Source organism: Mustelus asterias, chromosome 25 (assembly GCF_964213995.1).
Source record: "Mustelus asterias chromosome 25, sMusAst1.hap1.1, whole genome shotgun sequence".
In the NCBI taxonomy this organism is placed as follows: domain Eukaryota; kingdom Metazoa; phylum Chordata; class Chondrichthyes; order Carcharhiniformes; family Triakidae; genus Mustelus; species Mustelus asterias.
The window spans coordinates 17924860-17948300 of NC_135825.1; the positions used below are offsets into that span (position 1 = coordinate 17924860).

The following is a 23441-nucleotide window of genomic DNA, read 5'->3' on the forward strand; positions in this document are numbered from 1 at the left end:
TTGGCAGTGCATTCCAGGCCCCCACCACCCTCTGTGTAAAATACATCCCCCTGACATCTGTGTTGAACCTTGCCCCCCTCACCTTGAACCCGTGACCCCTTGTGTTTGTCACCTCCGACCACGGAAAAAGGTTCCCCTGTTCACCCTATCTATGCCCTTCATAATTTTATACACCTCTATTAGGTCGCCCCTCATCCTCCGTCTTTCCAGGGAGAACAACCCCAGTTTACCCAATCTCTCCTCATAGCTAAGACTCTCCATACCAGGCAACATCCTGGTAAACCTTTTCTGTACTCTCTCCAAAGCCTCAACGTCCTTCTGGTAGTGTGGCGACCAGAACTGGACGCAGTATTCCAAATGTGGCCTAACCAACGTTCTATACAGCGGCAACATCATATGCCAACTTTTATATTCTATGCCCCGTCCAATAAAGGCAAGCATGCCATATGCCTTCTTGACCACCCTCTCCGCCTGTGCTGCCACCTTTAAGGATCTGTGGACTTGTACGCCCAGGTCCCTCTGTGTGTCTATACTCCTGATGGTTCTGCCATTTATTGTATAGCTCCCCCTTACATTAGATCTACCAAAATGCATCACTTCGCATTTATCTGGATTAAATTCCACCTGCCATTTCTCCGCCCAATGTTCCAGCCTATCTATATCCTGCTGTATTCTCTGACAATGTTCATCACTATCTGCAACTCCAGCAATCTTTGTGTCGTCCGCAAACTTACTGATCACACCAGCTACATCTTCCTCCAAATCATTTATATATATCACAGACAGCAGAGGTCCCAGTACAGAGCCCTACAGAACTCTGCTAGTCACAGACCTCCAACCGGAAAAAGACCCCTTCACTGTTACCCTCTGTCTTCTATGGCAAAGCCAGTTCTCCACCCACCTAGCTAGCTCACCTTTTATCCCATGAGATTTAACCTTTTGCACCAGCCTGCCATGAGGGACCTTGTCAAATGCTTTACTAAAATCCATATAGACGACATCCACGGCCCTTCCCTCATCAATCGTTTTTGTCACCTCCTCAAAAAACTCAACCAAATTTGTGAGGCATGACCTCCCTCGTACAAAACCATGCTGTCTATCGCTAATGAGATTATTCAGTTCTAAATGTGCATATATCCTATCTCTAAGAATCTTCTCCAACAATTTCCCTACCACGGACGTCAAGCTCACCGACCTATAATTACCCAGGTTATCCTTGCTACCCTTCTTAAATAATGGGACCACATTTGCTATCCTCCAATCCTCTGGGACCTCACCTGTGTCCAGTGAATAGACAAAGATTTCTGTTGGAGGCCCAGCAATTTCATCTCTTGCCTCCCTGAGGAGTCTAGGATAGATGCCATCTGGCCCTGGAGATTTGTCTGTCTTAATGTTTCCTAAAAAACCTAACACTTCCTCCCTTGTAATTGAGATTTTTTCTAACGGGTCAACACATCTCTCTGAGACACTACCAGCCAACATGTCCCTCTCCTTTGTGAATATTGATGCAAAGTATTTGTTTAGGATCTCACCTACTTCCTTTGGTTCTAAGCATAATTCTCCTCCTTTGTCCCTGAGAGGTCCGATTCTTTCCCTAACAACCCTCTTGTTCCTAACGTATGTATAAAATGCCTTAGGATTCTCCTTAATCCTGTCTGCCAAGGACATTTCGTGACCCCTTTTTGCCCTTCTAACTCCCTGTTTGAGTTCTTTTCTACTTTCTGTGTATTCCTCCAGTGCTCCATCTGTTTTTAGCTGCCTGGACCTCATGTATGCCTCTTTTTTCTTTTTGATTAGACACACAATTTCACTGGTTATCCACGGCTCCCGAATCCTACCTTTCCTATCCTTCCTCTTTACAGGCACATGCCTGTCCTGCAGTCCTATCAACTGCTCCTTAAAAGACTCCCACATGCCAAATCATCACACACTCCTTACAAATAGGGATGTGTCTGAGAATTGGACAATTGCAGTGGATCCAGGATCAAACTGAGACACTTGGTACTTGGATCAGCTGACTTAATTTTTCACGTTTACCCTCACAATCATGCTTAAATTTGGAAGGTGCTGGAATAAACAATCAAATGGGAAAGTTGCACATGGATTTGGGAGGTGACAACACAAACAGGGACATGGAGGAGGAAAGGAAGTTTGGTAGCTTGCAGAGACAGAGAGATCAAGGATGATGATGTTGGCTTTGAAAAGGAAGGGACAGAACTTGAGGGGAAAGAACCATTTCTAATGTCAGCTAGCATGAGAGCTGGGAAGGAAAGCTGGTGACTGTTCCCAATGAAGCACTCAGCAGAATTCCAGATGTACACTCTTAAGGAAAATGAGATGTTGGTTTAGAAATTCTTTATCTGTTAGATTTATATGAAGCAATGGAAACACATTAATTCAATTTCATTACTCTATTGGCACAATCTGTGTTTAATATTCATTTCCATAAAATAAAGAAATGTCCATTGAATTAGCAGAACTTGTCGATCAAGCTATTAAAATGGTGGGCAGTGCACTGCAGACATAAATTGCTGAATGCTTAGATCAACTTAAATTCCCTCACATTTAAACTCATGAATAACGCAGATTCATTCTGAAAAGGATTCACCTGAATTCAATAGATTTCATTGATTTAAGATATTAGGAGGTTCGGCACCGTCCAATTGAATCTCAGAGGTGGGCAGGAAGGGGACAATCCCAGCCTCAAGTGCTGGGAGCAGAGGATCTGGCACCATTTTTAAATGACAGCCAATCCTCTCTTCATTGACGTGAAGTTTCCAGACTTGTTTGGACAGACAAAGCAAGAAGCAATCGTGCAGCTAAGAGCAGCATAGAATCCCTATAGTGCAGAAGGAGACCATTTAGCCCATTGAGCCTGCACCAACATCAATCCCACCCAGGCCCTATTCTTGTATCTTCCCCCCAACCCTCTTAATTACCCTGCTAATTTCTCTGATACTAAGGGGCAATTGAGCACATGGTCAATCCACCTAACCCACACATCTTTAGAGTGTGGGAGGAAACCGGAGCACCCGGAGGAAACACATGCAGATACGAGGAGAACATGCAAACTCCGCACCTGAAGCTGGAATTGAACCCGAGTTCCTGGCGCTGTGAGGCAGCAGCATTAAGCACTATGGCATCATGTACTAGATATCAAAATGAGCAGGAGGACCTGACACTGACCCCATCGCACAAAAAACTTTCCCCAGAATGATAAACAGCCATTCTGCTTCCTGTGACCAAAGTCAATTTTGTTTCAATGTCACTGCTGCTTCTTTCATCCAAGATTTCCTGCAGAGTTTGTTATGATGCACTTTTATCAAATACATTTGAATTTGGAGGCCCACCCAATAAGGAAAGAGCAGCGGAGTGCGGGGGTGGGGGGGTGGGGGGGGTTTGGGTGTGGGGGTTAAAAGCACCTGACTCCACTCAGACCAGCTGTCGAAAGAATTCAGGGCTGACCTGTACTCTGTAGATGGTAGTCATGATGTGGAGATGCCGGCGTTGGACTGGGGTAAACACAGTAAGAGTTTTAACAACACCAGGTTAAAGTCCAACAGGTTTATTTGGTAGCAAATGCCATTAGCTTTTGGAGCGCTGCTCCTTCGTCAGATGGAGTGGATGAGAGCAGATATCCACTCCATCTGACGAAGGAGCAGCGCTCCGAAAGCTAATGGCATTTGCTACCAAATAAACCTGTTGGACTTTAACCTGGTGTTGTTAAAACTCTTACTGTACTCTGTAGCCACTGAGCAGCACTCTGACTATGTGGGTAATGGTAATAAAAGTGTGGTCTCAGTAAGGTTATCACAATATGTTTCCGAGTAATTATGTATCATGACCACTGCCCAGAATGAGGTGTAATCAAATATTCAATCATCCAAATATACATTGTTAACAGTTAACAAGATTTAGGTCGTCCAGGTCCATCTAACTATTGTAAAGGTACACACACATCCTGATTGTGTCTCCACTCTGTCTAGCTTCAACCAATCACCACCTTGTCCCATTGTCACCCTCTGTTGTCTTGCTCCACCGGTCTTTTTGGCATCTATTCACTCCATTTTGAGAAAATAGGTAGCTGAGAGCCAATAGGAAAACACTCATGTTGGGAGAAAGGGTATAATGCAGGTCAAAATCCCCGGCACCCTTTGTTATCTGGATTTTTAATTATTGATACTGTGATACAGCAGGACAGAGATTGCCATCTAGAATTGTTGAATAAAATGTTAAATCCAGAAGACTGTAAATTGACCAGTCGAAAAATGAATTGTTGTTCGTTGAACTTGTGTTGATCTTCATTGGAACACTGCAGCAGGACAAGGACAGGAAGGTCAGAGTGGGAGCAAGGTGGAGAATGGAAATGACAAGCAGCAGAAGCTTGTGTTCATGCTTGTGGACTGAATGGCAGAGAAAGATGGGAAGAGAAGGAAGGTAAGAAGAAAGGGGAAGAAAGGGTAAGAAGATAGGGTGGAAAGCAGGAGTGAATAATTGGCAAAATGACTGATGGAGCAAGACAACAGAGGGTGACAATGAGACAAGATAATGAATGATTGGCTGAAGCTAGACAGAGTGGAGCCACAATCGGAATGTGTGTGTACCTTTACAATGGTTAGATGGACTTGGTTGGCCTTAATCTCGTTAACCATTAACAATGTATATTCGGATTATTCAAACATTGGATTACAACTCATTCTGGGCAGTGGCTACGTAACATAATGATTGCATAAAACTCGACAGATTGACGCCACTGAATTCTGGCTGATCCCTGTCTTAGAACATACATGGACAAAAAGATATAAATGAACAGAACCCAATACCACTGATCTGAACAAGACTTGCCACACTGTGTTACAGTCCAGAGATTCACTCCCGGTGATATTGACCTTAGTTCTATTGCTTGTTGCTTAAATACTGTGAGTATGATTGATTCTGCTGGTGTTACATTTAAACTTTATTATTCAAATTGAAATTGCTAAGCCGAACTATTGACAAAGTAACATAATTCTTAATGGCGACACCATAGGAAGCCTGTAACAATGATGATTAGGGCAAGACTCCAACTTGTACTCTGTTTAAACACTAGCACATTTGTTTTAATGTTTTTAACTTCTTGATTTGATGTAATTGCACCCTATGTTATTGAACTTTATATAATGCTCATACAAAAATTCACCACAGATATAAAAGCAAAACACTGCAGATGCTGGAATCAGAAACAAAACAGAAAAAGCTGGAAAATTTCAGCAGGTCTGACAGCATCTGACAGCATCTGAAGGGTTATCCAGGCTCAAAACGTTATCGCTATTCTCTCTCCACAAATACTGTCAGACGTGCTGGGATTTTCCAGCATTTTCTGTTTTTGTTCAGCACAGATATTTTGGGAAGGATTTTCCGAGCGCGCTCTCCCCAAAACTGGAAACTCCCGTCCAAGGTTAATGGACCTCTGAATGGTCCACCCCTCACTGCTCTGATTCCCGTGGTGGGCAGGATGGAAACATTCCCCCTTTGTATCCTGTGTTACATTCATGTAATTTGAGCGCCAACCACACCTCAATCCAACTCTTGTAGCTCTGCTGTCAGAATGGGCCACATGAATCTCACCAAATACCACTATTTAAGCAGTGAATCTCTCTCCAGGTATCTGAACAGCTGATTGGGATGTTTTGTGGTGTCTAAGTTCTCTTTTTCTTGAGTATGGGAGAACAACTTGATCACAAAGTTGTGCAAATTCATAGCTTGAATTGTGAATGTCCTCAAATGTGCAAAATTATCTGAATAACGGTCAGCAGTTTCAAAAGGTTTGGCATTGGTAAAACAGCCCACCCCAACTCAACTCTGTCCCCTTAGTTAATCGGCCAAAATCACATCCATTAATTGATTTCTACATACTGTTTGGAATTTGGATAAGAGGGCAATGGATGCATCACATAAAATTCTGTGAACTCTATAATGGTTCCTGTAGATTGGAAGGTGGAAAATGCAACCTAAGTATTAAGAAAAGAGGGAAAGATAAATTGGATAATTACAGACCTGTTAGCTTAAGATCAGCAGTCGGGAAAATGCCTGAACCTATAATAAAGGATGTGGTAACTAGACACTTCAAAAGTAATGGCAGCATTGAACAGAATCAACATGGATTTATGTTTAGCAACATTCAAAGCAGTTGGAGTTTCTTGAAGATACAACTAGCGGAATAGTTAAGGGAGAACTGGTGTATATCAGATTTTCAGAAAGATTTGATATGGTTCTACATAAGAGATTAAACAAAAATAAAGCACATGGAGTTGAGGGAATATGCTGGCATAGATTGAGGATGGGTTAACAGACAGAAAACAGAGAGTAGGAATAAATAGATCATTTTCAAGTTGATAGGGTGTGACTAGAGGGTTACCATAACGATCAGTGCTTGGGCTCCAGCTATTCAAAATCTATATTGATGTTTTCCAAGTTTTCAAATGACACAAACTAAGTGGAAGTGTGAGTTGTGAGGAAGATGTAAATACAATTCAAGGGTATGCGGAAAGGCTAAGTGATTGGGTAGAAATTTTGTAGATGGAATACAATGTGGAGAAATGTGTGGTTATCCACTTAGGTATGAAAAATGAAATACGGAGCATTTCTGAAATGATCAGAGGCTGGGAAATGTTGAATTTCAAAGGCCCTCAGAGCCATAAAAGAACAAAGAACAAAGAAAATTACAGCACAGGAACAGGCCCTTCGGCCCTCCAAGCTTGCACCGACCATGTTGCCCAACTTAACTACAACCCCCTACCCTTCTGGGGATCATATCCCTCTATTCCCATCCTATTCATGTACTTGTCAAGATGCCCCTTAAAAGTCACTACCGTATCCACTTCCACAATCTCCTCCAGCAATGAGTTCCAGGCACCCACTACTCAAATCCACCAACCTTTGTGTCGTCCGCAAACTTACTAATCAATCCAGTTACATTTTCCTCCAAATCTTTTATATTACAAACAGCAAAGGTCCGAGCACTGATCCCTGAGGAACACCACTTATCACAGCCCTCCATTCAGAAACCCACCCTTCCACTGCTACCCTCTGTCTTCTTTGACTGAGCCAGTTTTGTATCCACCTTACCAGCTCACCTCTGATCCCATGCGACTTCATTTTCTGCACCAGTCTGCCACGAGGGATCTTGTCAAAGGCCTCACTGAAATCCATGTAGACAACATCCACTGCCCTACCATCATCAATCATCTTCGTCACTTCCTCAAAAAACTCGATCAAGTTCGCGAGACACGACCGCCCCTTCACAAAGCCATGTTGCCTCTCACTAATGCGTCCACTTATTTTCAAGTGGGAATAAATCCTGTCTCGAAGAATCCTCTCCAATAATTTCCCTACCACTGATGTAAGGCTCACCGGCCTGTAATTACCTGGATTATTCTTGTTATCCTTCTTAAACAAAGGAACAACATTGGCTATTTTCCAATCCTCTGGAACCTCCCCTATAGCCAGTGAGGATACAAAGATTTCTCTCAAGGCCCCGGCAATTTCCTCCCTTGTCTCTCTCAGTATTCTGGGGCATATCCCATCAGGCCCTGGGGACTTATCTACCTTACTGTTTCTCAAGAACCCTAATACCTCCTCCTTTTTGATCTCAACATGATTCAAACTATCCACACATCCTTTCCCAGACTCATCATCCACCAAGTCCTTCTCCTTGGGTGAATACTGACGCAAAGTACTCATTTAATACCTCGCCCATTTCCTCTGGCTCCATGCATAGATTCCGTCCCTCGTCCTTGAATGAGCCAACCCTCTCCCTGGCTACCCTCTTGCTCTTTATGTCTGTATAAAAAGCCTTGGGATTTTCCTTAATCCAGCTGACCAATGCTTTTTCATGACCCCTTTTAGCCCTTCTTACTCCTTGCTTAAGTTTTTTCTATTTTCCTTGTATTCCACACTTACTTCGTGTGTTCCCAGCCTCCTAGCTTTGACAAATGCTTCCTTTTTCTCTTTGACTAGGCTCACAATATCTCTCGTTATCCAAGGTTCCCAAAACTTGCCATACTTATCCTTCATCCTTACAAGAATGTGCTAGTCCTGAAACACTATCAACTTACACTTAAAAGCCTCCCACATGCCAGATGTTGATTTGCCCTCAAACATCTGCCCCCAATCTACATTCTTCAGTTCCTGCCTAATATTGTTGTAATTAGCCTTCCCCCAATTTAGCACCTTAACTTGAGGACTACACTTATCTTTATCCATCAGTATCTTAAAGCTTACTGAATTGTTGTCGCTGTTCCCAAACTGCTCCCCTACTGAAACATCGACCACCTGGCCGGGCTCATTCCTCAGTACCAGGTCCAGTATGGCCCCTTCCCTAGTTGGACTATCTACATACTGTTTCAGGAAGCCCTCCTGAATGTTTCTTACAAACTCTGCCCCATTCACACCCCTACATGTTCATGAGTGACTGAAAACTAACATCCAGGTACAAACATGAACAAAAGAACTGAACTCCAGAGGTGAGGTGAGGGTGACTGCTCTTAACATCAAAGCGACATTTGACCAAGTATGGCATCATGGACTCTGAGCAAAACTGGAGTCAATGGGAATCAATGGGAATATTTACTGCAATTATATAGAGCCTTGGTGAGATTTTTGTGTAGTTTTGGTCTCCTTATTTAGAGAAAGATATACTTGCCACAGAGAGATTGCAACAAAGGTTCACCAAACTAATTAATGGGATAGAAAGATTGTCCCATGAGGAAAGTTTAAAAAAACTGAGTTTTCAGAGCTTTGAAAAATGTGATGTGATCTGACTTAAAAAACAACTCAGGAAAGATGTTTCTCTGGAGTTGGGGGCAGGTGTCGGGGGGTTTGGTTCCAGAACCATGGGACAGTCTCAGAATGGGAAGACCATTTAGGACAGAGATGTGAAGGAATTTTTTCACTCAAATGATGTTGAATGTAATGACTCTGATGTGGAGATGCCAGCATTGGACTAGGGTAGGCACAGTAACAAGTCTCACAACACCAGATTAAAGTCCAACAGATTTATTTGGTAGCACGAGCTTTCAGAGCGCTGCTCCTTCTTCAGGTGAGTGGAAGTTGGGTTCACAAACAGGACATATATAAACACAAGCTCAATTACAAGATAATGGTTGGAATGCAAGTCTTAACAGGTAATCAAGTCTTTACAGGTGCCGACAATGCGAGTGGAGAGAGGATTAAGTACAGGTTAAAGAGGTGTGAATTGTTTCAAGCCAGAACAGTTAGTGAGATTTTGCAAGCTCAGGCAAGTTGTGGGGGTTACAGATAGTGTGACATGAACCCAAGATCTCGGTTGAGGTCTTCCTCACGTGTGCGGAACTTGGCTATCAGTTTCTGCTCGGCGATTCTGCATTGTCGCGTGTCTTGAAGGCCACCTTGGAGAACGCTTGCCCTTGACTGCTGAAGTGTTCCCCGACAGGAAGGGAACACTCCTGCCTAGTGATTGTCGAGCAGTGTCCATTCATCCATTATTATAGCATCTGCATGGTGTTGCCAATGTACCATGCCTCGGGACATCCTTTCCTGCAGCGTATCAGGTAGACAATGTTGGCTGAGTCGCAAGAGTATGTGCTGTGTACCTGGTGGATGGTATTCTCACATGGGATGATGGCATCTGTGTTGATGATCCGGCACATCTTGCAGAGGTTGCTGTGGTAGGGTTGTGTGGTGTTGTGGTCATATTCTCCTGAAGGCTGGGTAGTTTGCTGTGTACAATTGTCTGTTTGAGGTTGCGCGGTTGTTTGAAGGCAAGTAGTGGGGATGTGGGGATGGCCTTGGCGAGATGTTTGTCTTCATCGATGACATGTTGAAGGCTCCGGAGAAGATGTTGGGGCTTCACCACTCCAGGGACGATGACGAAGGGTACTCTGTCTGCCGTATCCTGTGTTTGTCTCCTGAGGAGGTCGGTGCAGTTTTTCGCTGTGATCAATGAGTCGGGCACCATATCGTCACTCCCTCTTCTCTCTGTGGCTGCCTGCTCTCTGTTTCCCTTCTCCTTGAGGTTGGGGCTGAGCCCAACTGTTAACATATCTCCAATACACAAGTTAAAAAGTTTCACAGAGCAAGGAAGGAGCCACACTCTGCACATGATGTGTGAGTCGTGATTTGACCAGCCCATTCATAGATGCAGCACAGTGTCATGGGAATTTAGACATTTACAATTCCACAGCTCTCCCCACACCAAGTCCCACACCAGTGGCCTCCATTAAATTCCACCCATTGTCTCTTTTCAAATTCCTTACTTTTCAATTATTGCTTCTACAGATTCTTTATTCAGTCTTGTGCAGACAGACACTATCAAAGGCACCATTGAACGAAAAACCAGTGACTGAACAGCTTCAAAGCTCTAGGATGGGGAAGGCACTTCTCTTGCCTGGTCAGTATTGGATATTTTGTTTTGGATTATTTTCATTTTGGACTATCTGAAGTGGTAAATTTGGCCGCATAACCAGATGATTGATTTCATCAGAATGTCGCTCGTTTTTCACCTTCTGCCTGTTCATGTGGGTGTTGTTCACAGAATCTCCTGGAATTGTTTATACCCACAGTAACAGGCAGGCGACGGAACAGTTTAACATCTCATCCAGAATGTGGCATCATCCGTGTGATTGCCCATTGTGTGCTGGGATTGGGTGGGTTTCCTCAATGCCAGCACCTATTCAGGAAATTATTCTTTCATATCCAGATTGGTGAGATTTTGACAAACTGTTCACCTCCATCACGTTCACACCCTGGAGTTGATTTATCCAAAAATGAAATCATTGTCAAAGGCATCGGGTGAGATTTTTTCCCTTCCTGTTGTGTGTTTAGCAATGGCAGGACACAGCATTCCACTCACTTATGATCCCACTGTTTTCAACAGGATTTCCTTTTGAATATACTCCTTGCCACCGGGAAACCCATAAGATCCTCCTGGCATGAATGACAGCTAGATTCCTGCGGGAGAAGTTGATTAAACTAGAATAGAAATTGATCTGTGCCACTGTTGTTAGAATGTATTTTTACACCAGAGAATAATCAAATTAAACTATTTATTTAGTTTAGTTTGTAATGGATCCTTTAGCACTGAAGTTCCTTGGGAGTTTAATGAATTGTTTTCTCAAATGTGAAGTGAAATAAAAATGTTTATTTTTATTTTAGTGAGTTTGGTCTTCTTACTGCACGCATCACTGGGTAAGTCATTGTACATTTCTATTTTATATAAATTGGTAGTTTCATTGGTCCTAATTATGATAATGTAGGGTGGAATTTAATACCCCAATCTAGCAGCAAATATGGAAGTGGTTTGGGAGGTTGAGTGCCATTTAATGGGTTGGAGGGGTGTGGGGTTGAGATCCCACTGCCTTCCCGCTTCTGCACTATTAAGTCCAAGGTAAAAAATCTCATGGACAACCTTCCCATCCTGATATTAACTGAGGCCACAAGTGGGCTGTTAATGCCCATAGGGCCTCATCCCACCACTGTTGCTCGTCAACCAGCGGCATTGAGGAAGGGCGGGGGAGGGGGGGTGGAATCTCCATCTCCTCATGAAGAACATGGCAAACAATCTGTCGGTGTAGCGTGCAAATTTCTGGTGTGGGTTTGGAGTCCCTTGTTCAAAGGCATTCAGTGCCTGATCTAAGGTTCTGGAATGAAAAAATGGGGACCTACCGAGAGCCACACACCTGCCCTTTCTCCCCACCGGGGATTGGTCACCTCCCTGCAATCCTGTTTTTTAATGATATAAAGTCGCCAATAGATGTAAGGGATTGGGTAAACATGTTTTGCGTTCAATTATTTAGATTAGCCACAGATATACATGGGTATACACATCCATGTTTTATGGATATAAATCATGCAGACACATCAGCAGCAGAGTTGTCTGACTGTGCTCTGCTTAAAAAGTGAAACTAAAACTGGATCACACTTTCTTTCTAGTGATGTCATGCTCTTATTTCTTAAAGGCATTTTAACATCCCCCTTTCTTTTGAAAGATACCTTGCTCCCTTTCAGAGATGTATAGCGATCTCCAAAAACAATTTCATGTTTAATTAGAACTACATGAGAATGTAGAACAGGTGAATCTATGAGTCTCTGAAATGTAGAGGTAATCTGCTAGTTCACCCAAACCAATGGCAACTTTGACTGGAGGTCTCTTTAATTATTCTCAGTGATTTGTGGGGTTGTCATTCTTGGACGTTGTCCCAGGTCACATATGGAACCTTGTCCTTGATCCAATGGACTGTTCATTGATTGAGGAGGTGGAATGGATCTGATTTGTCCTCATAATTGCTCCATTATGTGTAAAGGCTTCTTAGGACCGTGGTTCTGAAAAATCTTTGTCCCCTTGGCTAGTGGCCATGTATCTTCCGTGGGTTCCTGGATTGCAAGCTTGGCAAGTCTGTTTCTTCATTTGTTGTACACTTTAGTTATCTTCTCTATTCGTTTTAGTTTTGCTCTCTAGTTTCTGAGAATAGAATAGGGAAGAGTAAGCAAACATGAGCTCTGCCAGTGATGGTATAGTTGCATTTGAAGGTGTTACTCTCAAGTGTAACATTGCAATGTGTGTAGATCTTCCCTGGTCTGTCTACATTTGAGAATTCGGGATTCCACTGTGTGAATTATTCATTTAGCTCAATCATTAGATCCAGGGTAATGAGGAGAAGAAGTAGTAAGATTGATATAACATTTCACACACATATCCTGAAGTGACTTACCAATAATTTGCAGACCATTATCTACAATGATCACTCTGTAACTGTAACAGTGAACTGTAAAATGTACTTGAAGAGTGTATGTGATAGTCGTGCCTGATGTGCTGTGTAATTGAATACTTGGTAAAATAGCCAATGATGACGGTGGAGTCAGAGGCATGAACATGGAAGAGTTTGGTGCTATTTTGGACCAAGGATGGATAGGAACTTTATGCAGAGTTAGTTGTCCTTTGTCCTGACTTGGCAAATGCTCTTGACATGCCTCACAGCTCCTGATGATGACTTCAATATAATTTACAATCTCCAGCCAATAGATTGTCTGTTGTGAGCATTTTTGTCTGGTCTAGGCACTTGTGTGCACAATGAAATTGTTGAAGAATAACATACTGTGACGATTCCAATTTGATATATTGTTTGCCTTTAAAATTGACTTCCTTTGAGATACCTAACTCATCCCAATATGGCCAAAATGGGCTCATGTGTCCATTGAATTGAATCAGGCCATCCTTTGATGATGATTGTTCACAGTTCCTGGAGAACAGGATCTTTCACCACATTTTCCAGTAGCTTCTTGCATCTGTTGGAAAAAAATTACTGGATCAATTGTAGAACTTGCATTCTCCAGCATGTGTAATGTTGGAGCTCCCTTGAAACTTCACATTTTGCCAAAACATTCTGGGCATTTATTTTGGTTTGTGTACTGTGATGACAGGTGCATTTCTTAGGTTGATTTACTGTATGAGGCCTGACTAATTCCATTCCATTACTAGTGTGAGTGCACAACAGGTCAGTAGTCCTCTGATTGCTGGACCTTCAGTTTCCATGGTGTGAAACATCAGTTATGCCCAGGAAGATTGGTTGTACTTGCTCTGTCAGACGATAGAACTTCCACCTGGAAGAACGGAGCCGTTATACTCTGAGAGTTACACAGCAGTAAGTTTCACCTTGGTCTTTCATGTCTGTGGATGCATATCTTTTCAAATTCAGAAGGGTAGCATGTTGGCACTTACCCTGGGTGAATCTCGGCTGATAACTTGTGGTTACTAACTTTCTTAGGGCAGGCCATTCGAATCTTGGATAACACTTCAGATGATGTTGTAGTATCTATATTTTCCACAAGATTGATAGTGTGGAATACATTCACTGCTTTTTGTCTCATTGTGCACAGCATCATCATGTTCTGGTTTGTCAATCACCTCATGCTTGTGTTTCATACGGAATACACCATTGTTATTCTCATTGACAATGAACCCATTGTGTAAAGTTTGTTATGTTCAGTGAATGACTCTTTGTAGCTCCGTTAGCCATTGTTCTAGTGCACTGCCACTTCCAATGGCTCTTTTTGCCACATGCTTTGCAGAATTCGGGGAAACCTGGGCATTTCCTCAGTGAACGCAGAAGACCACATCGTGTACATGTCTTGTTAGATTTAAGTTGATCTAATGAGTGTGTCAACAATTGATGTTGCACTTAGGACCTGTAAACTTCATTGACCTTTGAGGATCATGTTATATTTATGTCCATTCTTGAGTATCTCTTTGGTGCTATGTATTTTTATGTTCTCTAGCAGATCTTTCTGGAATGCTTCCAGGGGAGCTAATGTGATCACCAACTCAACAATTCTGTCTGCTAGCTGTGTGTGTGAAAAATCACAGTATATATCTTTGTCTCAGCATCTGCAGATGAAGTGTCTATGGAGTCTGTAAGCTGATGTTGAACTGATATGAACCCCATGGGATGAGTACGGAAGTTTAATCTGATTCTGAACCAGCCTTGCAATGTAGTACGCACCTTTTTCTCCTTAGCTCCTCTGCTGTTAATCCTGATGTCTTTATCATGTTTGGACTTTGATTCCCAATTGCAAGACAATTTTTTATGGCTTGCTCATCTGGTTTAAACACACCAAGCAACTATAGCGCTGTTCGCTGTTTAAACATTTAAACTGAAACGCTGGATTAGCTGCAACCCAATTCAAACTGAGGAATTTTGTTAACATTCCAACAAAAGCCATCGGATGTTCCTTGTTCTAGAGCACCTGGAATGAGTGTCAATGTAACTGGTTTCACGTGCTTTTCTGAAGCACTACCTCTTCTTGTGCCATGTGACACAATCAAAAATTCTTCACCATATTGTACCTGTACCGAATTTAGCTCAGTAAGAGTTTTAACAACACCAGGTTAAAGTCCAACAGGTTTATTTGGTAGCAAATACCATTAGCTTTCGAAGCGCTGCTCCTTCGTCAGATGGAGTGGAAATCTGCTCTCAAACAGGGCACAGAGACACAACATCAAGTTACAGAATACTGATTAGAATGCTAATCCCTACAGCCAACCAGATCTTAAAGATACAGACAATGTGAGTGGAGGGAGCATTAAGCACAGGTTAAAGAGATGTGTATTGCCTCCAGACAGGACAGCCAGCACAATACACATCTCTTTAACCTGTGCTTAATGCTCCCTCCACTCACATTGTCTGTATCTTTAAGATCTGGTTGGTTGTAGGGATTCGCATTCTAATCAGTATTCTGTAACTTGATTTTGTGTCTCTGTGCCCTGTTTGAGAGCAGATTTCCACTCCATCTGATGAAGGAGCAGTGCTCCGAAAGCTAATGGTATTTGCTACCAAATAAACCTGTTGGACTTTAACCTGGTGTTGCTAAAACTCTTACTGTGTTTACCCCAGTCCAACGCCGGCATCTCCACATCATGACTACCACCGAATTTAGCTGCCAGGATGAGCACCATGTTATTCATGACACCGATCCCCATTCATAGAATTCCTACAGTACAGAAGGAGGACATTTAGCCCTTCTAGTCTGCACCGACTTTCCAACAGAGTGTCTTACACGGGCCCACACTCTGTCCTATCCCCATAGCCCCACACCTTTATGCTGCTAATCCCTTTAACCTACTGATCTTGGAGTGCCAATGGCCAATCCATCTAATCTGCACATCTTTGCACTGTGGGAGGAAACTGGACCACCCAGAGAAAACCCACACAGACACAGAGAGAACATGCGAACTCCACGGCGAACCCAAGGCCGGAATCGAACCTGAGTCCCTGGCACTTTGAGGTAGCAGCGTTGACCACTGCGCCACTCACAGGTGCCTTGGCCTCTCAATCCTAGGCTTCTGGTGGGTGTATTGCTGGCAGCAGCCATTGCTTCCAGTGGTTGTCTTGGAACACCAGAGTTGCCAGTCTTTGAGTGGCCAGCAGCTCTTGGTGAGTGTGAAATAAATGACCAGGGAAATCTGGATTCAAGTCACAATTAAATGTGTGCAGTGGGAGAGGAGATTGAGTGATCTGGTGAAAAGGTTTGAGGATCAGGTTGACTTATATAAAAATGACAGGTTTATACAGCCCGGTGACTTTTCCACTTCCCAAACATGATTATTTTCTCAGCTATCAGCTCCTGGGATTTCCACCTCCCGTCCTGCGAGGTATTAACAACTTCTCTTCCTGTCTGTCGTTCAGATATCTCTAAACATGGTTGGGGTGAAATATTTGTCTTCAACCAAATTAAAACATGCAAATTAATATTAATTGAGGAAACATTTAGAGAGGTGTAAATCCAATTTCTGTTCATTGTGCTCAACTCTCTGGCAGGAACACTGAAGACAAACAATTTACTTTGAAGAGAAATGTAAAAGCTTCCCAGCGATCAAAAATAAAAATCCCCTTAGAAACACCAACAAATGTTTATTCCCATCAGGCCCAAGGATTCAGGAAAGTCCGTCATGTGTTTTTTATTTCAGTTTTGTCAGCTTGGAGTGTGTGTGACAGTTGTGCCTGATGTGCTGTCCAATCTAGGCACTTGTATGCATAATGAAATTGATGAAGAATAACATGCTGTGAAGATTCCAATTTGACATATTATCTGCCTTTAAAATTGAGTTCCCTTGAGATCCCTAACTTATCCCAATAAGGCCAACATGGTCTCATGTGTTCATTGACGTGCTGAATTTAATCAGGCCCTCCTTTGATGATGATTGTTCACAGTTCCTGGAGAATAGAATCTTTCAGGAAAGTCTGTCATGTGTTTCCTATTTCAGTTTTGTCAACTTATTGTCTTTAATGTTTCATATAACGACAATCTTTTCTTCACACTTTAGTTTCCTCCTACTCACTGCTTTGCTACTACTTACAAACGTCTAAACAAAGAATACCAAGCATTAAGTTCTACCCAGAAAATATTGACCCTTGTCTGTGCACCCACCTGATTTATTCAAATCCTAACGCGACAGAAGACATCTCAGATTGGAAAGATGATGATATGTACAAGAGATTTAATGATTTGAAAAAGAAGTAAGTGATAGCATTCTCTCTGAACTACATTAGTTACAAAATTCTGATCTATTTTGCAATTTACGATAATTCTCACATGAACATATTCAAAGAATTCTGCAACAAGTCCGGAATCTTCTGGTCCTGCCTGCAGTGGGAAATTTGGAGGGTGACAGCGTAATTTGGTGGGAATCCAAAAAATCAGTTTGCCAACAGCGTGACAAGCTTTTGCAATGTGACAATGCTGCGCATTTAAGAAATGTAATTGTGTCGTGTTTTTTGTGACGGGACAGTTTTATTCTTCAGCTCTGATTACGGTGACAATTGCCAGCAAGGTGAAGCATCTTCAGCAATCCAAAAGGGTGCCAGTTGTTTCCAGAAAGCAGGGTTTTGTTCTAAAACTTGTGGAATTCTCCATAGTGCAGTGAGAGAGAGAAAGATTTGTGGTAATGTTAATGGAATTTTTACAAATTAAGTATTTATGGGAACTGTTGCCTCAAGGGATGTTTCATGTGAGTAGAATCAAGTAGAAATCCTTTTGAGGGAAATGTTCTGTAAGACTAATTTTAACTGTATAAATGTAATCTTGTGTGTGTATATTTTCTTTTCTTTTGTTAATAAATGTCTTAATTTACCATCCAAAATCTCCAACAGTGTTTCTGGATTTGGACAGGAGGTCGGCAGTAGCACAATTCAAACTGGAAAATTCTGTGAGCATTTTGACAATGTGGGCAGAATTTTATGAGATTTTTTCCAAGTGTCCAGGCAGCATGAAAATGGGAGAGTTCCTGAACCACTTTTGGGAGAGTTTCCACACCCATTCCTATGCACTCAGTGATTGAAAATGTGGGCTAGATCATTTCAAGGCACTAGAGACAGTGGGTAGGGCTTAATTCGCCAGACAGCCTGCAGCTCAGATTGGACTCACAGGAACCCCGAGGGAGGAGGAAGGGCTTGAGACCATGCCGGGCCATTCCACCCAGGGGACTGTGGCTACACTTTCTGACTCCCCCTTTCCTGACGCCAGGACATCTCAGGGGCAGTGGGATGAAGAGGGTGTCATGGATACATCCCTGACAACTGGAAGCCAGCCAGGGCTCTCAAAGCCCAGGCCCTCCAGAGGACGATCGCCAAAGGCATCACAGACCACAGGTGTGGTACGCAGCTGGCCACCTCCAGCTCCATTGTACATCCTGGGGAGACACAGAGAAGTCATGGTAGGCCATGTAAAGTTAAGAAGTTGTTGCAGCACTAAAATGGCATGGGTGAAGAGCAACACTAGTTTGATAGGATACTTAAGCACCTTAAAGCCTCACTTTCACATGTTTTTATATTAGCACTTATTTTGAAGGCAATTTTATTGCCAGCAGTAAATATTATTTCACCCCACACCTGTGACTAATTTGCCTCTGAATAGTCTCTAACAGGAACGTACTTACCCCGACAGCCACCGGAGGGACTCTACACATTGATGTCAATGGGGGAGGCCCCTCAGCACACTGCTATTGTGAAAAACAAGGCACTCAAACAATTCACTGGCTACAGCAGTTGGTATGCCTTGGCAATGAATACAACATCTGTCATGGCATCCCCAGAACCCAGGAGAGGTTCGCTCCCTCACCCACCCCACCTACCACGGGGCACTGCATGGGTGTTTAGTGCTCCCTTACCCACTACTCAGATGTGGACACAGTTGCCAGTGTACATGTGGAGCTCAAGACTAGTTTGCACCAGGGAATCATCACATTGGCATGTAGCAAGTCATCATCATCCTCCTGCCTGCCACAGAAACTGGCCAACACAGCAAGTTTCTGCCGGTCTGACCGCCCCGGACCTTTTCCCCTGATCCGACCTCCCTGGACCGTTCCTCCGGTCCAACCGCCCTGGACCGTTCAAAAAGCAAAGAGCAAAGAACAAAGAATATTACAGCGCAGGAACAGGCCCTTCGGCCCTCCAAGCCTGCACCAACCATGCTACCCGACTTAACTAAAACCCCCTACCCTTCCGGGATCATATCTCTCTATTCCCATTTTCTAATCCCATTCTATTCATGTATTTGTCAAGATGCCCCTTAAAAGTCTCTACCATATCCGCTTCCACTACTTCCCCTGGCAACGAGTTCCAGGCACCCACCACCCTCTGTGTAAAAATCTGCCTCGTACATCTCTTTTAAATCTGTTCCCCCTAGTAATTGACTCTTCCACCCTGGGAAAAAGCTTCTGACTATCCATTCTGTCCATGCTTCTCATAATCTTGTAGACTTCTATTAGGTCGCCCCTCAACCTCCGTCATTCCAGTGAGAACAAACCAAGTTTCTCCAACCTCTCCTCATAGCTAGTGCCCTCCATACCAGGGCAACATCCTGGTAAATCTCTTCTGTACCCTCTCCAAAGCCTCCACATCCTTTTGGTAGTGTGGCGACCAGAATTAAACACTATATTCCAAGTACGGCCTAACTAAGGTTCCATAAAGCTGTAACATGACTTGCCAATTTTTAAACTCAATGCCCCGGCCGTTGAAGGCAAGCATGCTGTATGGCTTCTTGACTACCTTCTCCACCTGCATTGCCACTTTCAGTGACCTATGTACCTGTACACCCAGATTCCTTTGCCTATCAATACTCTTAAGGGTTCTGCCATTTACTGCATAAGTGAGTGAATATACAGTGAATGGCTGTCCTGGTGTCATTCAGATATAGTACCAGGACCTTGGACTGCATGAGGGAAGGTCAGGGATGGTGACTTCCTTCCCCCCACTCTGAGATTCGCTGCGGTCTTCGTATGTGCAAAAGCAATGAGCTGAACAATGTGAACTTGCACAGGACCAGCAGTCCTGTCTGCCTACTCTCCCCCCTACCCTGCACCCCCATCCCAATGGAAATCACTCTAACTTCCACTCCCACTGAATTTATAATCTACAATGGAAGATACCCCACCCTTCAATGATCATTGACATAATTGATGCGTAACATTGACATAGGTAGAGAAATTAAATGTTGATGTTGAATGCTCCTCCCTTATTCACTCTGATACTGATGTTGATGTTTTCTATCATTTCTCTGAACAGAAATAAGAATCTGAAAACACTTTTGTGTTATGGAGGTTGGACAGTTGGAGTCCAAAGGTAAAATCTAGAATTTCCCAAAATGGTTTATGTCCCAAATTTAGTGATTCAAGAGTTTGCAAGTATCAATGATAGCATTTCTCTGATTATTTGGTAAAATAAAATAGGCCGTTTTCAATTATGCAAAAGAACGATGGCAACAGACACTTAAAATTATGGAATTCCAGGCTTCTTAGTAGATTTCACATTAGATGATGAGAAATGTAAATGGTTTTGTCAGGCAAACAATGCAAAGTATTTAATAAAAATACTTCAGTATGAATTTAACTTTAAATTGTTGGCCACTGTCTAATGAATGACCATTTTAAATCTTGTATCAAAAAAGCCTCTTCTCCAAAATTCACCATCAATTTGCCTTCTCCCTTCTGCAACATTCACAAATGGTTACACAATCAGAGATTCAGGGTGGAATATTCTAGCCGCCCTCGCCCCAAGACTGGAAAATCCCACACGAGGTCAACGGACTTTTCATGGTCCCCCCCGCCCACCACCACCCCCCCCCCCCCCCCCAGTCGCCCCACCCCCACCTCCCCACCCACCCGCTACGATTCAACATGCTACAGGAAGATTCCGTCTGAGAAATGCATTTAAAAAAACAATTCCGGTCCAAGAATGCACCCCAGAAGCCATAGTTTGCTTTTGTGTCAGAAGCCAGGACATTCCTTTCAGAAATAAGATATGTGAGAGAGTCTGGATTTCAACGAGAAATGTAACCCAACAGAGCAATGCAAAACAAATCTCAGGTCAGGATTTATCTTTAAATAGACTTTGGTAAAAAATTGTTAATAAATTTCAGAATAATGACCAACATGTCAGAATAAAGCAGCACAGTTCTTGTGCAGAGATTTAAGACATTTGTAATACTTTGACGGTTTAATAAAATGCTGACATTGAATTGTTTTGCAGTGAAGTTTAGAACAAGCTCATTAAGTGTTCAAAAAATCAGTATTGGCCAGAAAAGAAAATGACCTAATTTCTGAAAAGGGATCTATAGATTTGATACTTCTTTCTATTTCAATCTTCCCATGATTAGATTTGCCATCATTGCAGCTACAGAGACAAGTCGAAAACATTTCAGTGATGCTGTAGTTCCCTTTCTGCGGAAACATGGATTTGATGGATTAGACTTGGACTGGAGGTATCCTGGATATCGTGGCAGTAAAATAGAGGACAAACATCATTTTACACTCTTGATCAAGGTAAAAGATCTAAGGGTATCATCTTTAATGTAACATTTACTAAAAACATTTAGAGATGATCTGAAGCCAGTAATGCATCTCCAATACCAGTAACGGCCACACTTTCATGAAAATGACTGTTGGTCAAGCACTGAAAATGACTTGAGCATATTTAGTTTAAGCAGGATCTCAGCGAAGTACACAGTATCAGATATGATAAGACCAATGCATATCCAATGATTGTTCCTTAAGAGAGACAGAATGAACGTAGGCTGTCAGTTGGAGTTTGACTGCATGGATTATGTTCTTGATGCGCATCAATTGGACACGACGCACAAAGCTTCGGTAAAAGAAGGCTTTTATTAACTAACAATGGAACTATCAGAACTTTAACACACTATCCCAGACTGAAGAGGTCCCGCCCGAGCAGGGGGTCTTATACCTCTCCCAGGAGGCGGAGCCCGACTGGGATGTGCCACAACAGTTACAACCACAGGTGTATCAATCCCACCCTAGCCCAACAACAACATTAGAACAACCCAACAACAACATTAGAACAATCCCACAGTGGGAACCAACGATGGTTCACCACAGTTCTGAAGGATGTTTATCATCTTTAACAATTGCTCATCCTTTGTAGGAAATTATGGAGGCCTTTAAAGCTGAGGTACAAACTTCTGGGAAGGCCAGACTCCTGCTTACTGCCACGGTGGCTGCTAATAAAATTGTTGTCGATGCGGGATATGAGGTAGCCGAGGTTTCACAGTGAGTACAACAGAGAAAAAGATTGAAGTTTGCAATCTTTGGGTAAATTTCCCATTCTGTATCATTTACAGTATCGTAAGCAAACCTGTCATGAACTCTCTTACTAAATTTTATATCCACTCCCTGGGATTTTTTTTACATTAACCTGAAATATCAGACAGGGCTTTGTTTTAAGAACTTATCTAAATGAAGGGCCCCTGACACTGCAACACTCCCTCAGTACTGAAGTGATGTGCTGGCAAAGTGTTTGAGACTCAAACCCAACACCTTCCAATTAAGAGGAAAGTATTTTATTCTGAACTGCTAATACATTTTTCTATACTGTTCAGAATTTACAGTCAATACTGAGCTGTCACTTCAGAAGTGCTGGGTTCAATGACTGACATCTAAGGACTTATAACAAACAATAGTTTATTCAGTTCTCTGAGCAGCTCTTACAGACCACCACACTGCCCACACTCTGGTAAGAATTCCCACGGCTACCATTACATGACCTTTTTACTAGCCGTATCGTTACATGACCCATTTGGTCTTTTTTATTCTTTCAGCATTTGCTGCCCATCCCTAACTTAAGGGTCAACCACATTGCTGTGGATCTGCAGTCTCATGTAGGCAGACCAGGTAAGGATGTCAGATTTCCCTCCCTAAAGGACCTTGGTGAACCAGATGGGTTTTTACAGCAATTGGCAATGTCTCCATAGTCATCATTAGACTTTCATCATTCCAAATTTTTAATCAATTCAAATTTTAGCATTTGCCATGGTGGGATTCGAACCTGGGTCTCCAGAATACTAGTCCAGTGACAACACCACTACACCACTGTCTCCCAACATCTTCCCTGTTTAAGATGGAGCAACGGGTGGTCCTGAGATGAAACAGTGTGCGTGAATAGTAACTGTGTACAAACCATTTTATAATATACAGATTGAACAGGCTATCAATGCATAACTATGTACATAGGGTGGGACATGAATTCAGTTGTTGCAGATGGTGCAAAGCCCATCACATCTCCTCCCCTCCTGCTATTTTGTTGTTTAAAAGAAGCGAGACAAAGGCCAGTTGTAGGCTAGTTCGTTATGTAGTCCCGGAACCTTGTGTTTGGTAGGTAGTGTGATTTGGACAAGCTGAGTGAGTGTAAAATGCATGGTTGATGCAGTATAACTTAGATGCATATGAGGTTATACATTTTTTAACAAAAGCGGCAAAGCGGATTATTACCTGAATGGCCATAAATTAGGAGAGGGTAATGTGCAACGAGACTTGGATGTTCTCCTACACCAGTCACTGAAGGCAAGCATGCAGGTACAGCAGGCAGTAAAAAGGCAAATGGTATGTTGGCCTTCATCGTGAGATGATTCGAGTGCAG

At 42.7% G+C, this 23441-nt stretch overlaps 1 protein-coding gene across 1 annotated transcript in view; it reads left to right on the plus strand.

The window, feature by feature from the left end:
• Nucleotides 1-10383: 10383 nt before the first annotated feature.
• Nucleotides 10384-23441, plus strand: part of LOC144511723 (acidic mammalian chitinase-like) — a 32888-nt gene continuing 19830 nt past the window's right edge. The window contains exons 1-6 of the mRNA XM_078241947.1: nt 10384-10408; nt 11173-11205; nt 16838-17030; nt 20076-20132; nt 21166-21331; nt 21951-22075. Coding sequence (XP_078098073.1) covers nt 10384-10408; nt 11173-11205; nt 16838-17030; nt 20076-20132; nt 21166-21331; nt 21951-22075 — 599 coding nt within the window. The remainder of the gene's footprint in view (nt 10409-11172; nt 11206-16837; nt 17031-20075; nt 20133-21165; nt 21332-21950; nt 22076-23441) is intronic.